This window comes from Mustela putorius, unplaced genomic scaffold (assembly GCF_011764305.1).
Source record: "Mustela putorius furo isolate JIRA1106 unplaced genomic scaffold, ASM1176430v1.1 tig00000743_pilon_pilon_pilon, whole genome shotgun sequence".
Classification (NCBI taxonomy): domain Eukaryota; kingdom Metazoa; phylum Chordata; class Mammalia; order Carnivora; family Mustelidae; genus Mustela; species Mustela putorius.
The window spans coordinates 6,062,500-6,076,934 of NW_025421464.1; the positions used below are offsets into that span (position 1 = coordinate 6,062,500).

Sequence of the window (14,435 nt, forward strand, 5' to 3'; positions counted from 1 at the left end):
CCTCTGAGATGATCTGGTCCAATGTGTTTTGTGTGGGAAAACTGAAGCCTGAGGGTACAAGGGACTTATCCAAGGTCAGAGAGAGAACCAGAGACTCCAGACTCCCAGCCTGGAGCTCAGTCATCTGCCCAAAAGGGCCAGAATCCCTAGGCCAAGTTTCCAGAAGGTTAAAGAGATGGAAGGGAATCAGCTAGAATTTCCTAGGTATGGTTAATACAGGTTGGTTGCTAACTCCAAGTGAGACCTTGAATGCTGAGGGTAGGTGACCTCACAGACCTACCCAGTGACGATTCATCCTGGGAAGTGACGGGAGAGAGAGAGAGAGCAAAGGGCAGCTGGGTGGCCAGGAGCTAGCAGGGTGTGCCCAGGCCTCTCCCTCTCATCTCTAGGCCTTAACCACAGAGCTTCCTCTCCTGGGAGAGCTCAGGACTCTTCCTACCAGGCCCTGGCTCGGACAGAATGAAAGGTCTCCGCTGGCGTTACACTCGGCTGGTAAGCGGCCCAGCTTGGTCTGGGGAGGTCAGGCCAGCAAAGTGGGAGAGGCCAGATCTCTGGCAGGTGGGGTCTGGGCTAGGATTGGATGTAGGCGGGTGCTGTGTTCCCCTTCCAATTCCCTCTCCAGCTGCCCTGGAGTTCAGAGTTCAGGACCCAGGGACCTGGATCCCCTACCCCATGGTCCTGAGACCCCAAGGAGCACAGACTCCTGTCTCCAGCCAGTTGGAGTTCTGTCCGGAAGCCCCATGCAGCTAGGCCTGAACCTGGGGACTAGGAAAGCAGTGTCCTGGTCATTTTTCATCCTGGAGGAGGCCTCTCTTTCTTAAGAAAAGTCCCCAGGTCATTGTGGGCAGGTGCATGTGTACATACACACACACACACACACACGCACGCACGCACGCACACACAGACATGCACACGCCCTCAAACACACACTCTAGCACAGAGTGGAAGCTCGATTGAATGGGTGCATGAGCCAACCCGCATCCACACCGACACACACCTATTTATACAATCCCAACTCACACTCACAACATGTTGATGGGTAAACACGCAAAGTTACTCAACACCTTCTCACACTGATTTGCCAACACAAGTCTATTTTAAGCCCACACACACCTTCCCACGGACGAACACACATCTCATACAGACCTGCACGTGCTTTCTCAGCTGCTGCAAGCGTTGTCCCCTTGGCTGACAGGGAAGCCTCTGGCCCTCATTCCTTTTCTTCGTAAAATAAGGAGAGTAAGGAGAACATTCTTAAGATTCTTGGGAAAATATAGAGAGATATGCACAGCGAACGCCCAGCCAGGCCTGGTCAAGGGTGCGCTGACGGACATTGGCCGCTGTCTATGTTGTTATTGTTCGGATTATTGATATTATTATCCCTGTTTCAAGTGCAGACACACACGGCTGCAGCTCTCAGGGCTGGGCGGGGCTGGGCTGCCACCTGCCCTTCTCCCTGCCCCTGAGCTTCGAACTTGATCCTTGGCATCTGCTCTGGATCTAGAGCGGGCTGGCAGACAAACCACAGAGTCCGCGGTGGCCACATCTAATGGGCGTGTGTACCTTTGACCTTGGGCTGGTAGGGGCGGGTCTTGTCAGCCATGGGCACCAGCCTCCCCTGTCTGGGGTGGAGGTGGCTGGGGCCTAAGCAGGGGTGATGAGGCAGCCGAGGCTTTTGGCTCCGAAGACATGGCAGCCGGTGTCTCCTGGTCCCTCTTTGTGTCTTCATAGCCCAGCCGGGTGGAGGATGCTCTGTCTGTGGAGGAGGGTGAGGAGGAGGAAGAGGAGACAGCCCCAGCCCCAGCTCCGGTCTCAGCTCTGGCTCCTGAAGATCCGGTGGAGCCCCAGCTGGCAGAAGCCAGCCAGGTTCTAGGAGCCTCGGAGATTAGGCAGGTTCGGGCGCAGTGCCAAGAGCCTCAGGTCCCGCCCTCCGGCCCTACCCCAGCCAGGTCCAGGGACACCTGGGGTCGCTCCTGCTGTGTCCCAAGGCCCAGGGGGAAGGGGGAAGGATGAGGTAGGGAAGATGAGACGGAGGGATTCAGCATCTCATCTATTCTCCAACCTCTAGGAACCAAGGTGACCAAGGGGAGGAAGTCCCAAGAGAGAGCTGACCTTGGTTCAAATCCCAGCTCTGCCACTTACTCCCCATGTGGCCTTTAGGCAAGTTGCTTTACCTCCCTGAGCCTAATTTTCTTCAACCATAAAATGGGAATGATACTCCCTCTCTAATGGGCTCTTGGAAACCGTAAACGCCTCTGGTACCCATAACGTCACATGCCTGTGTGAGTGGGACCTGTTCAACCTCAGTTCATCTGGGACCCTGCGGGCAGGGTGGAAGGAGGGGGGAGGATGCAGATTCCCCGCTTACCTCCAGCCCTGTTCCTAGCTCAGCCTCCACCTCCCCGCCAGAGTCATGGGACATCCCTGGAGCCTGGCCTTCTGCACATGGAGAGATGGCTTCAGCCTGCGGAGCCTGTACAGGCAGATGGAAGGCCACAGTGGGCCGGTGCTGCTGGTGCTGAGGGACCAGGATGGGCAGGTAAGGTGGGCCCTGGCCCCACCCAACCACACGATGGGGGCCCTGCCCCAGGGCAGCCTCAGGGGCGGGAGGCAGAGGTGACAGCCTGTCACTTGCAAGGGACAATGATGAAGGCATTGAGACCTCCCCTGTTGAGAGCCCTTCCTCCCTCTCTTCCTTCCTTCCTTCCCTAATTCAGCCATTCAACACAGGTACATTAAGCACTTACTATGTGTGAGCTTAGATGTGGATGTGGATGAGAGCAAGGTCAAGAGAGAAGTGATTCCAGCCCTCTTGGAGCTACAGGCCTACTAGGGAGGCAGGCCAGAGGTGAAGCAAATAATCAACTGGGGAGACATCTCAAGAGGGGGCTCTACACCTTAATGAACCATTTATGCTTGAAAACATCCCCCTGTTCGTTGGAGGCTAAAAGGGAAAGTGAGCGATGGAGGCTGCCTCGGACCTTGGGAGGGCATGGTCTCAGACCCCTGTTGTCTCGCCAAGGCCGGGGGTGGGGGGTGTGGATCTTGCCAGGCACCAACCAGGCTCTCTAGACAGGGGCCAGGGGAGGGGGTAAATGCTGGTTGCAATTGCTCTTCTTCCATGGGAGGAACATGTTAGAAATCCTGAGAGCCCCTGAGGAGACTCATGTGCACAGGCGCTCCTTCCGTCTCCAGACACCAATATCAAGGAACTTCCACCTCAAGGCCACGGAGCTCACGTCTTCAAGAGGGAGCTCCTTCCTTAGCAGAAGGCCACTGACCGTGGAGGTAATTCCTTATATTAAGCCAAAACCGACTCCCCATGGCTGCCTCCCAGTGGTCCTGCCTCTGCCCCTCAACACTCTGTATGAGAGGGAAAACTTAAAGTCCATCAACTACCCCATGGGAGAAAATGGCCAAGTGAACTGTGGCTCTGCTTCATAGTGAACTATTATTACCAAGGGCTGGAAAGAAAGATTATGTAAAGCCATAACTATTAAAAGTGTTGTTTTTATTTTTATTTATTTATTTAAGAGGTTATTTTTGTAAGTAATCTCTCTACCCAATGTGGGGCTTGAACTCACAACCCCAAGATCAAGAGTTGCATGCTTCACCGACTGAGCCAGTCAGGCGCCTCAAGTTTTTGTTCCTAAAGCAGGATATGAAAGGCACTTTTGGGCCAATGGAGAAAATGTATTAGGAACTGGATACTAGATAGTATTATGGCATTATTGTTAATTTTTTTAGGTGAGATGATGGTATTGTGGTCATCCATGAGAAAAATCCCCATTCTTTTTTTTTTTAATCTTTTTGTTTATTTATTTATTTGACACACACACACACACAGAGAGAGAGAGAGAGAGAGAGAGAGAGATCACAAGTAGGCAGGCAGAGAGAGAGAGAGGGAAGCAGGCTTCCCACAGAGCAGAGAGCTCAATGCGGGGCTCGGCTCGATCCCAGGACCCTGAGATCGAAGGCAGAGGCTTAACCCACTGAGCCACCCAGGCGCCCTGAGAAAAATCCCCATTCTTAGGAGCTGAACCATTTAGAGGTGAAAGGCTTGTAGTATCTGCAACTTACTATCCAACAGAACAGCAATATATATAAGGAGCAAGAAAGTAAATATGGAGAACACATGAATGCACATGGAGGGTATCTGTACCTGCTTTTGCTTTTCTGTGTATTTGAACTTTTATAAAGAAAAACGAAAGGGGGAGGGCGGTTACAAAACAGAGGTATCGGGCGTCTGGCTGGCTCAGTTGGAAGAGCGCACAGCTCTTGATCTCAGGGTCATAAGTTTGAGCCCCACCTTGGGTGCAAAGATAACTTAAATAAATAAAACTTAAAAAAAAAAACAGATGTACTATAAGATCTGGTTTTCTGTATAAGAATATATACACTGGCGGCACCTGGGTGGCTCAGTGGGTTGAGCCTCTGCCTTCGGCTCCGGTCATGATCCAGGGGCCTGGGATGGAGCCCCCCATCAGGCTCTCTGCTCAGCGGGGGACCTGCTTCCTCCTATCTCTCTCTGCCTGCCTCTCTGCCTACTTGTGATCTCTGTCTGACGAATAAATAAATAAAATTTTAAAAAAAGAATATATACACTGGCATTAAACAGATGCTGGAAGGAAACTCAGCAAAACGTTACAGTCACCTTGCAGAGCAGAAGGGGGCATTGGAATGACTTTAGTTTCTCTTTCTGCTTATCGATAACTTCTAATACTTTTCTACAAGGATTACTTTCACAAAATAAGCATGTGAAAGTTCTGCCAGCAAGAGTTCTTCCTTAGGGAATATTAAAGGAAAGGACAGGCATTGATGGGCCCATGGGGCCCTCCCCACCCCCCAGCTCTGTCCCAGGCTCCCTGGGTGCCCCGCTGGATAAGCCTATATTACTAAGCTCCACTCCCCGCCAGCTGCCACAACAAAGTTCTTCTGCTTTCCAGATGTTTGGAGCCTTCTCTTCCTCGGCCATTCGACTCAGCAAAGGCTTCTATGGTACCGGAGAGACATTCCTCTTCTCCTTCTCCCCACAGCTAAAGGTGAAATTCCTAGGGAGGAGGGAGGGGCGGTTTTGTAAAGATCCTGTGGTCCTAGTGGCCCCTAGCTCTATCTCCCATCCTGCAGTGCTTGGTGTCCCTCCATCTTTCCACAGAAGGAACAGGCCAGGCCAGTGGTGGGCAGGGCATCCCTCTTGGTCCTGTTTATGTCCATTTCTTACAGTCCTCGCTAGGTCCCTGGTGACCCCAGACTGGCTCACCCAACACAGGCTGCAAAGACAAGATGGGTCCAAGTGCAGGTAGATCTGTGGGTGTACAGGTAGGAAGACAAAGACAGACACATCCAGTGACTTCAGTCTTCTTATGAAGTGGGGGCTGAGGTCATCGGCTAAGAGAGAGGTTGGGGGATAGAGCATACAGGCTGAGCAATGAGAAGGCATCAAATCGTCATCACAGGAGTGGAGAGGGAGGCCTCCTGGAGAGAACCAGAGAAACAGAAAGACAGCGAGGCAGCGTGAACTGGAGGTAGGGGCCATCAGCTTAAAGGCAAGCTGGTCCCCCGGGCACGTGTTTTCCACCAGCCATGTTCAGCTCTTGGGTTCTGGCATGGAGAAAGTGGTTGGGAGGGCTCCTCCAGGATGGGGCTTTCGCCAAGCTAGTGTGACCAAGGGAGAGGGGGAAGCAGAAGATGAAGGGAATGGAAATGTAAAATGGACCACAGGACCTAGTCTGGACTGGTGGGGGAAGGACAGCCAGCGAGACTGAAGGACAATGAGACGAAGATGGAAACAACAGTTGACAGGTGGCCTTGTGGTCAGAGACTTGGAGCAAGGACACCAGCTGAGCCAAGTGTTGGAATATAAGATCCAAGAGAGAGGGGCATTGGAAACAGACCGGGAAGGACAGGTTCCTGGGTGTGGACAGAGGGGACAGTGGCCAAGGTGGCGTAAGAAATCCCCAGCACGGGGCACCTGGGTGGCTCAGTGGGTTAAGCCTCTGCCTTCAGCTCAGATCGTGATCTCAGGGTTCTGGGATTGAGTCCCGCATCGGGCTCTCTGCTCGGCAGGGAGCCTGCTTCCTTCTCTCTCTCTCTCTGCCTGCCTCTCTGCCTACTTGTGATCTCTGTCTGTCAAATAAATAAAATTTAAAAAATCTTATTAAAAAAATTAAAAAAAAAAAAAAGAAAGAAAGAAATCCCCAGCACTGGAAAAGGAAGGGCCCTGAGGCAGGGACAGGATGGGTCTGTGCAGATGACGAAGTTCACCAAGGACACTGGCAAGAATGAGGAAGGACGGAAGGATGGTGAGCCAGATCTTAAGCCTCTAATTCATGGTGACTGGCGACTAGGAGATGGGTGAATGACAGAGACAAGACTGGTGGAGTCAGAGGGTACTTGCTGCCTTTTTTTTTTTTTTTAAGATTTTATTTATTTATTTGACAGAGAGAGATCACAAGTAGGCAGAGAGGCAGGCAGAGAGAGAGGAGGAAGCAGGCTCCCTGCTGAGCAGAGAGCCCGATGCGGGACTCGATCCCAGGACCCTGAGATCATGACCCGAGCGGAAGGCAGCGGCCCAACCCACTGAGCCACCCAGGCGCCCACTTGCTGCCTTCTGAAGCAAGGTTTTTGAAGGCGGGAGGGGGATAGTCCCCGACATTTCCCATCTAAAGCTTTTCTATCTCTGAGCTATTTATTGAATAAGACGCTGAGCATTGCAGGCTTGGCATGAAGCACACTACTTTTACTACTCATAAAAATAGTCGCAGCTAACTGGGTGCTGGTGTACCACCTGCCAGGCACTATTCTGAGACATTCACAAATTAGCGTGTTTAATCATGACAACATTCCTCTGAGGTACATACTATTATCGGCCCCAGTTAGCGTTGAGGAAACGGAGGCACAGAGAACTTGAGCGACTTGCTAGTCAGTGGTAAGGACGGGATGCAGAAGCAGGCGCTGGGGCTTGAACTCAGCCACGGCTAGGCTGCCTCTCTAAACAACAGATGGAGACGCTCTCCGGCTTACAGAGGAGAAGCGATCACAATATAGAGGGATAAGGGCTGTGGAAGAAACGCAAGGAGGAGTGCCTGTATGGAACGGGGGTGCAGAGATCCAACGAGACTTCCTAGAGGAGGAGCTTCTTGAATCGGGTCTTGATGGACAACCAAGATCACCAGGTGCTGAAGGGCAAAAGCGAGCAGTCTTCTTGGAGCATGTGAAAATAACTGCAGAGTAATTGGAAAGGGGACAGTGCCCATTTAGGAACCCAGCAGATGAATGGGTAGGGGATCAGAGTGTGTGAGGAAGGACATATCCCCTTGCACTCCCACTGCATGCCCTCATGAAATATTTGTTCAGCAGATGAAGCACTAGGGGCGCATGGGTGGATCAGTTGGTTGAGCGACTGCCTTTGGCTCAGGTCATGATCCTGGAGTCCCGGGATCAAGTCCCGCATCGGGCTCCCAGCTCCACAGGGAATCTGCTTCTCCCTCTGACCTTTTCCCATCTCATGCTCCCTCAAACTCTCTCTCGCTCTCTCAAATAAATATATAAAATCTTAAAAAAAAAAAAAAAAAGATAGGGGCACCTGGCAGGCTCAGTGGGTTAAGCCTCTGCCTTCGGCTCAGGTCATGATCTCAGGGTGCTGGGATCGAGCCCCGCATCGGGATCTCTGCTCAGCAGAGAACCTGCTTCCCCCTCTCTCTCTGCCTGCCTCTCTGCCTACTTGTGATCTCTCTCTGTGTCAAATAAATAAATAAACAAAATCTTAAAAAAAAAAAAAGATGAAGAACTACTTCGTGTTTTTGTTTGCTATGAGAGACCTCCCCTCCAATGCATGGACCTACAGATAGACTCAGCAACACAATTATTGGTTCCATGACAAGGAGGTCACAAGCACCTATGGACTCCTTGCTAAAAGCAAAACACAAGGTATCTATTTCATTGTCTCCATCAGCCAGCCTGATAATCTTTCCAGGAAACAGGAAAGGGGTCCCTTGTTCCAAGGAAACACATGCTGGCTTCCAATTACCACTCGCCTTCCTGTGTTCATATACTAGATCCTATAGTTCTCGGATTTTCCTCCTGCTGCACTGACTACTCCTCAGCAGAGTCTTTTGCTGGTTCCTCCTCACCTCCACAACATTTGGACATCAGAGGGTCCCAAAGCAAAGTTTTTGGTTCTTGTCTCTTCTCTACCCTCATTTCTTTCAAGGTCTCATCCATTCTCACCACTGTGCATGCCACCCACATGCTGATGGCCTCTGCCCCTGGACTCCAAACTGACATATACCCAACCTACTACCCAGAGTTTTTTTGCTTGGGCGTCAAACCTGGCATTTCAAGCCTCACAGGTCACAAACTGAGTTCCTGGCTTCCCCCCCACAAAATCTGCCCCTCCTGCCATCTTCCCCAATGAAGTTAATGGCTCCATCTTTCCTGCCACTGAGACCAAAAATTTGGGGGTCCTTTTTTTTTTTTTTTAAGATTTTACTTATTTGACACAGAGAGAGATCACAAGTAGTCAGAGAGGCATGCAGGGGCGGGGTGCGGAGCAGGCTCCCTGCTGAGCAAGGAGCCTGATGTGGGGCTTGATCCCAGGACCCTGAGACCACCACCCAGGCTGAAGGCAGAGGCTTAACCCACTGAGCCACCTTTGGCTTTGATGCCTATCTGTCACACTCTACACCTGAGTTGTCAATGAATCCCAATGGCTCTGCCTTCTCTATCAATATCCAGAACCCACCACCTCTCACCACGTCCTTTGGTGTCTCCTGGTTCAAGCTGGCACAATTATTGTCCTTGTTCCTGCTATACCCCTCCTAAAAGGTCTCCCTGCGTCCACCCCAGTCATCACAAAAGCTGGAGTGTTCCTTTCTTCCTCCTAAAGATTATTTATTTATTTATTTATTTGAGGGAGTGGGGAAGAGAGAGAGAGAGAGAGAGAGAATGAGCACAGGTGAGGAGAGGCAGAGGGAGAGGAAGAAGCAGATTCCCTGCTGGACAGGGAGCCTGATGTGGGCTTAATCCCAGGACTCCAGGATTTTGACCTGAGCTGAAGGTAGACACTTAACAGACTGAGCCATCCAGGTACCCCTAGAGTTTTCCTTTTGAAAGGTAAGTCAGAGCATGTCACTCCTTTGCTCGAAGCTGCCAGTAGCTTCTTTTCTTGGAGTAAACCCAGTTTTTATAATAACCTACAAGGCCTGGGGCATCTGGGTGGCTCAGTTGGTTAATATCTGCCTTTGGTTTGGGCCATGATCTCGGGTTCCTGGTTCCATGATCCAGCCCCACATCAGGCTCCCTGCTCAGCCTGCTTCTCCCTCTCCCTCCACTAGTCCCCCACAGTCTTGTGTTCTTTCTTGCTCTCTCTCTCTCTCTCTCTCAGATAAATAAAATCTTAAAAATATATATAACAACCTACAAGACCCTACATCTTCTGGCCTGTCTCTTATTTTGTTTCTTATTATTTTTCCTTTCCCTCACTCTGCTCTAGCTACATTGAGTTCTGCGCTGGCCCTTAAACATGCAGGCCTGCTCCTACCTCAGGGCCTTTGCACATGCTGTTCTGCCTAGATTGCCTTCTACCGGATCACCACATGGCTCAGGTCTCACCTCCTTTAAGATTCCACTCAAATGTCACCATCTCAGAGAGGCTCTCTATGACCAACTAATTTAAATTTATAAAAACCCTTCTTGTCCTTCTCTACTTTTTTATCCTTAGCATTTGTCAACATACTATTTATTTTACTTAGTTACCTGCCTCCACCTACTGGAATAGGAGCCCCATGAAGGCAGGAATTTTTGTCTGTTATATTCACCATTCTACCCAGTACATAAAACAATGACTGGTACTAAATGTTAAAAAAAAAAAAATGTTGAATGAAATGATTTTTTTTTTTAAAGAGAGAAAGAGAGAGAGAGAGAGTGAGCACAGGGAAGGGGAGGTCAGAGGGAGAAGCAGACTCCCTGCTAAGTAGGCAGCCCCATGTGGGACTCCATCCTGGGACGCCAGGATCATGACCTGAGCTGAAGGCAGTTGCTTAACCAACTGAGCTACCCAAGCGCCAGAAATGAATTATTTTAACAGGGGCTGTTTTCCCAGCCCCATCTTGGAATCCTGTTTTTTGTTTTCTTTTGTTTTGTAATTGGGTAATCTTTGCCTATCTTCTTTCGTTTGGCACCTCCTGTGTTCTTGACGCATTCTCAGTGGCTCCTTGATGGCGATTGGAAATGGCACCACAAACAGGGTCTTCGTTCCTTCCGTAGCAATGTTTATCTTACTCCTTCAAGTCTGAAGGTCACATTCTTCGGTGAAAGTAGAGAAGGAACTGAATGATTCTGTCTTTTCATGGTCACTTGTTCATATTATCTCATCTCTTGTGAGCCCAGGGCTTATTTTTTTATTGGTCTATTTTCTTGCTAAAAATCTTTCGGCTGCTCATAGCATTTTTTTTTTAAGATTTTTAAAAATTTATTTGACAGAGATCACAAGTAGGCAGAGAAGCAGGCAGAGAGAGAAAGGAGGAAGCAGGTTCCCTGCTGAGCAGAGAGCCCAATTCGGGGAGCGATCCTAGCACCCTGGGATCATGACCTGAGCCGAATGCAGAGGCTTAACCCACTGAGTCACCCAGGTGCCCCCTCATAGCATTTTTTTTAAACAGCTAATTACAGGCAGTAATATGCTATACTTTTGTGGCCTTCTAAAAGTATTTTTATTGGTCAAATTGACTCTTGAATAATTTGTTCATTCAACAGACATCTCTACCACGCCCTGGGAATTTTGCTGGGCATCCAGACAGCTTACAGGTGGATCGAGTAATGGCACGTCATTATGAACAGGATCATCTCTAAGAGTGCTAAATGCTGAGGAAAAGTGGACAGGGCCTGGGAGGAAGGGCTACGTTAGACAGGGTGACCCAGGAAACTTCTATGCGAGGACATTTGGGCTGAAAGATGAGAAGTGGGCCGTTTCAGGACTTGGAGAAAAATCATTCTCAGTAGAGGGATGAGCAAGTGTGAAGGTCCTGTAGCAGGAACAGCTTTGGGTGTCCCAGGGACAGCAAGGCCGGTGCAGGCGAAGTACAGTCAGGGGGAGGTGGGGTCAGAGAGGAAAGCAGGGGTCAGAGCAGTCTGGGCTTCCAGCTAGACTAAGGCGTTGGATTGTATTTCCATCGCAGTGGGGAGCTCTCCGAGGGCTTTAGGCAGAGGAATGATGATATCCGACCACATGGCAGAGCGGAGATGGGCTGTGGGCAGGAGACTGGAAGCAGGGATGTGTAAGGCGGCTGTGAGCCAGTGAGGAGTGACTGGCAGGGATTGGGTGGGCACGAGTGGAGATGGACATGGACAAGACAGAAACGGGGGTAGTCTGGGTGTGTCTTTGGGGTGGGGCCCACACCACACCTGCTCAGGAACGGAGCATGAGGCAGCGTGTGGAAGTGGGCAGGCTCCAGCAAGAGAAGAGGAAACAGCTCATGGCAGAATCAGGGCCCAGCTCCTGACCGGGACCGGGACCTTCCTCCTTCTCTCTCCAGCTTTGGAAGCAGGATGCTTCCTTGTGGGAACTCAGACTGGAAGGCAAGAGGTGAAATCTGGGGAAAATGGAAAGAAATATTGTCAGGGGCCAGGGTGCTTCTTGATGCTTAGCTGGGGCTTGGGCCTGGATGTTCCGTTCCCTCCACAACACTGCCATCCTGTGGTGAGGAGTCAAACTGCAAGGGCAGGACTCCCCCAGTAACCCAGCTTTTCTCCTGTCATCCCAGGTCTTTAAGTGGACAGGAAGCAACTCTTTCTTTGTGAAAGGAGACTTGGATTCACTGATGATGGGCAGCAGCAGGTCCGTATCTCGGTCCTCCCGGGGTCTTGGGGTAGGGTCTCCCTGTCCGGAAAGGCTGGGCTAGGCTGCCCCAGAGAAGAGGCTGATGGTAAATTTCCAAGCCTCTCCCTTCAACACTGCCGGGTGCTGCCTAGTCCCCCAGCCAAATCCCTCAAGCCTCCTCCTAACACTGAGGGGAAAGGATGGCATGGACTATCCTCCAACGTCTTTACAGTTGATGACAGCTTAGTCTGTGTGCATGTGATTTGGGCAACAGCATTCTGCATGGTTGGATGAGGCTAGAGTCAGGGGATGGGAGGCTAAATCAGGATTCATAACTCACTGGAGGAAGGCAGGCATCTGCCCAAGAAACCAGCGTGCGCATGCGTGCGTACGTGTGCACGTGTGTATGTGTTGGGCAGATGACCACCCATCATTAGGAAGAAAAAGTTAGCCTTACTCCTGGTGAGACCCCCAGATTCAGGCAGAATAAATCAGAATAAATCTTATCTCAAGGGCAAAGATGAAAGCAGTGTTTGACTAGTACCAGGCAAGTTCTTTGCCCACCCAACTCCCTGAAGAGCCTCTACAGAGATAGTCTGGCACAGAACATACAAGCCATTGCTGATTTGCAGTAACCTACTTCCCAGCCCCAGCCTGGTTTGCTGTCCAGTGAGAGGATTAGAATGGATGCTTTCTGAAGTGTTTTGGGCTGAGTCCGTGTCTTAAGAGTCACTCCTTTGTTTAAGTATAGCCATATTTAAAATGTTCCATATGTTCTAAAACTTGACTAGTGGTGCACCACTGTATATATTTATTAAAATCATTTAACTTTAGGGGTGTCTGTGTGTAGGTGTTGGGCAGATGAGTGGGTCAGTTGTTAAGCATCTGCCTTCAGCTCAGGTCATGATTCCAGGGTCCTGGTCCCTGCTCAGCAGGAAAGTTCTTGCTTGGTGGGAAGCCTGCTTCTCCCTCTCCCACTCTCCCTGCTTGTGTTCCCTCTTTGATTGTCTTTGCCAAATAGATGAATAAAATCTTTTTTTTTAAATAAAGATTTTATTTATTCATTTGGCAGAGAGAGAGAGAGAGATATCACAAGTGGGCAGAGAGAGGAGGAAGCAGGCTCGTTGCTGAGCAGAGAGCCTGATGCGGGCCTTGATCCAGGACCCCGGGATCATGACCCAAGCCGGAGGCAGAATCTTCAACCCACTGAGCCAGCCAGGCGCCCCTAGATGAATAAAATCTTAAAAAAAAAAAAAAATTAACTATTTTAAAAAATGCTCCAAATGCTATGGGGAACAACAGGTGGAATTCCCAACAGTTCTGGATATAAATTGGTTTAAGGGAAGGTGAAATAGGCAAAACTGTGCTGTGGTCGTGGTAAGGCCAGTGGCTGATGGTGTAGACCTAGAATACTAACATCCAGGAGTGAGTCATGCCAAGGTTTTTCTCTTCTCTTTAGTGGCCAGTTTGGGCTGTGGTTGGATGGAGACTTGTACCGTGGGGGAAGCCACCCTTGTGCAACTTTCAATAATGAGGTACTGGCCCGACAAGAGCAGTTCTGCATCAAGGAGCTGGAGGCCTGGGTCCTGAGCTGAAGACCCCGTGGTAGGCAGCTTCCTGAAGCAACAAATGCTCAGACCTACTCATGAATGCCTTCTGGACCCTCCTTAGAGAGGGCTGCCCATTTTCTCAGAAACCTGGATGACTATGGCTATGATCAGACCTCCTCACGGCCTGGGGACCCAAGACAGTCCTGCAAGCAAGCTATGTTCTCCGGTAGAGGTGACTGAAGGAGTGAAAGGGACTCACACCTCATCTGAGCAGCACAAAGAGCCTCATGAAATTTCTTTTTATTTATTTATTTTTTTAAATAGGCTCCACGCCCAGCATGGGGTTCAACCTCATGACCCTAAGATCAAGAATCCCATGTTCCACTGACTTGAGCCAGCCAGCCACCTGACTGAAATTTCTTCTTAGAAATTACACAACTGGGGTGCCTGGGTGGCTCAGTGGGTTAAGCCTCTGCCTTCTGCTCAGGTCATGATCTCAGGTCCTGGGATCGAGCCCTGCATCATGTTCTCTGCTCAGTGGGGAGCCTGCTTCTCCCTCTCTCTCTGCCTGCTGCTCTGCATACTTGTGATCTTTCTTCATGTCAAATGAATAAATAAAATCTTAAAAAAAAAAGAGAGAGAAATTATACAATACACGTTGATTGTAGAAAAAATAGAGGACTTTTAAAAAAATTAAAATTGCCTAAAAGTCAACCACTCCCCAAAACCCTAACATTTTCATATACACCCAGACAATTTTCCATGGAGACACACACACACACACACACACATCTCTTAAGAGAATGGGATTCTAGGGGCGCCTGGGTGGCTCAGTCGGTTAAGTGGCTGTCTTTGGCTCAGGTCATGATTCCAGGGTCCTGGGATTGAGTCCCATCTTGGTCTCCCTGCTCAGCGGGGAGCCTGCTTCTCCCTCTGCCTGTCCCTCCCCCTCCCCCGCTCCAGCACACGCGCTCTCTCAGTCAAATAAATAAATAAAATCTTAAAAAAGAGAGAGAGAGAGAGAGAAAAGAAAATGGGATTCTATTCTGGATGTTTTAGAAATAATT

General features: G+C 50.0%; 1 protein-coding gene across 2 annotated transcripts; it reads left to right on the plus strand.

Moving 5' to 3' along the window:
• The first annotated feature begins 259 nt into the window (after positions 1-259).
• Positions 260-13,929, plus strand: TLDC2 (TBC/LysM-associated domain containing 2). 2 transcript variants are annotated; one of them, XM_004746474.3, is made up of 6 exons: positions 308-492; positions 1,732-1,893; positions 2,387-2,539; positions 4,947-5,042; positions 11,763-11,836; positions 13,278-13,929. In XM_004746474.3, exons 1-6 carry the CDS (start codon positions 460-462, stop codon positions 13,411-13,413), a joined length of 654 nt encoding a protein of 217 aa, XP_004746531.1. In that variant the 5' UTR covers positions 308-459; the 3' UTR covers positions 13,414-13,929. The 2 variants fall into 2 exon arrangements, with proteins under 2 accessions (XP_044940112.1, XP_004746531.1); XM_045084177.1 differs by lacking the exons at positions 11,763-11,836; positions 13,278-13,929 and having other exon boundaries at positions 260-492; positions 4,947-5,980.
• The last annotated feature ends 506 nt before the right edge of the window (positions 13,930-14,435 follow it).

What these genes read in the sequence shown, in the direction of transcription:
- TLDC2 (XM_045084177.1), top strand. Translation starts at nt 460, where the DNA reads ATGAAAGGTCTCCGCTGGCGTTACACTCGGCTG. An exon ending in GAGCCTCGGAGATTAGGCAG is followed by an intron (nt 1,894 to 2,386) that starts GTTCGGGCGCAG and finishes CCCTGTTCCTAG; the next exon opens with CTCAGCCTCCACCTCCCCGC. An exon ending in TGAGGGACCAGGATGGGCAG is followed by an intron (nt 2,540 to 4,946) that starts GTAAGGTGGGCC and finishes TCTGCTTTCCAG; the next exon opens with ATGTTTGGAGCCTTCTCTTC.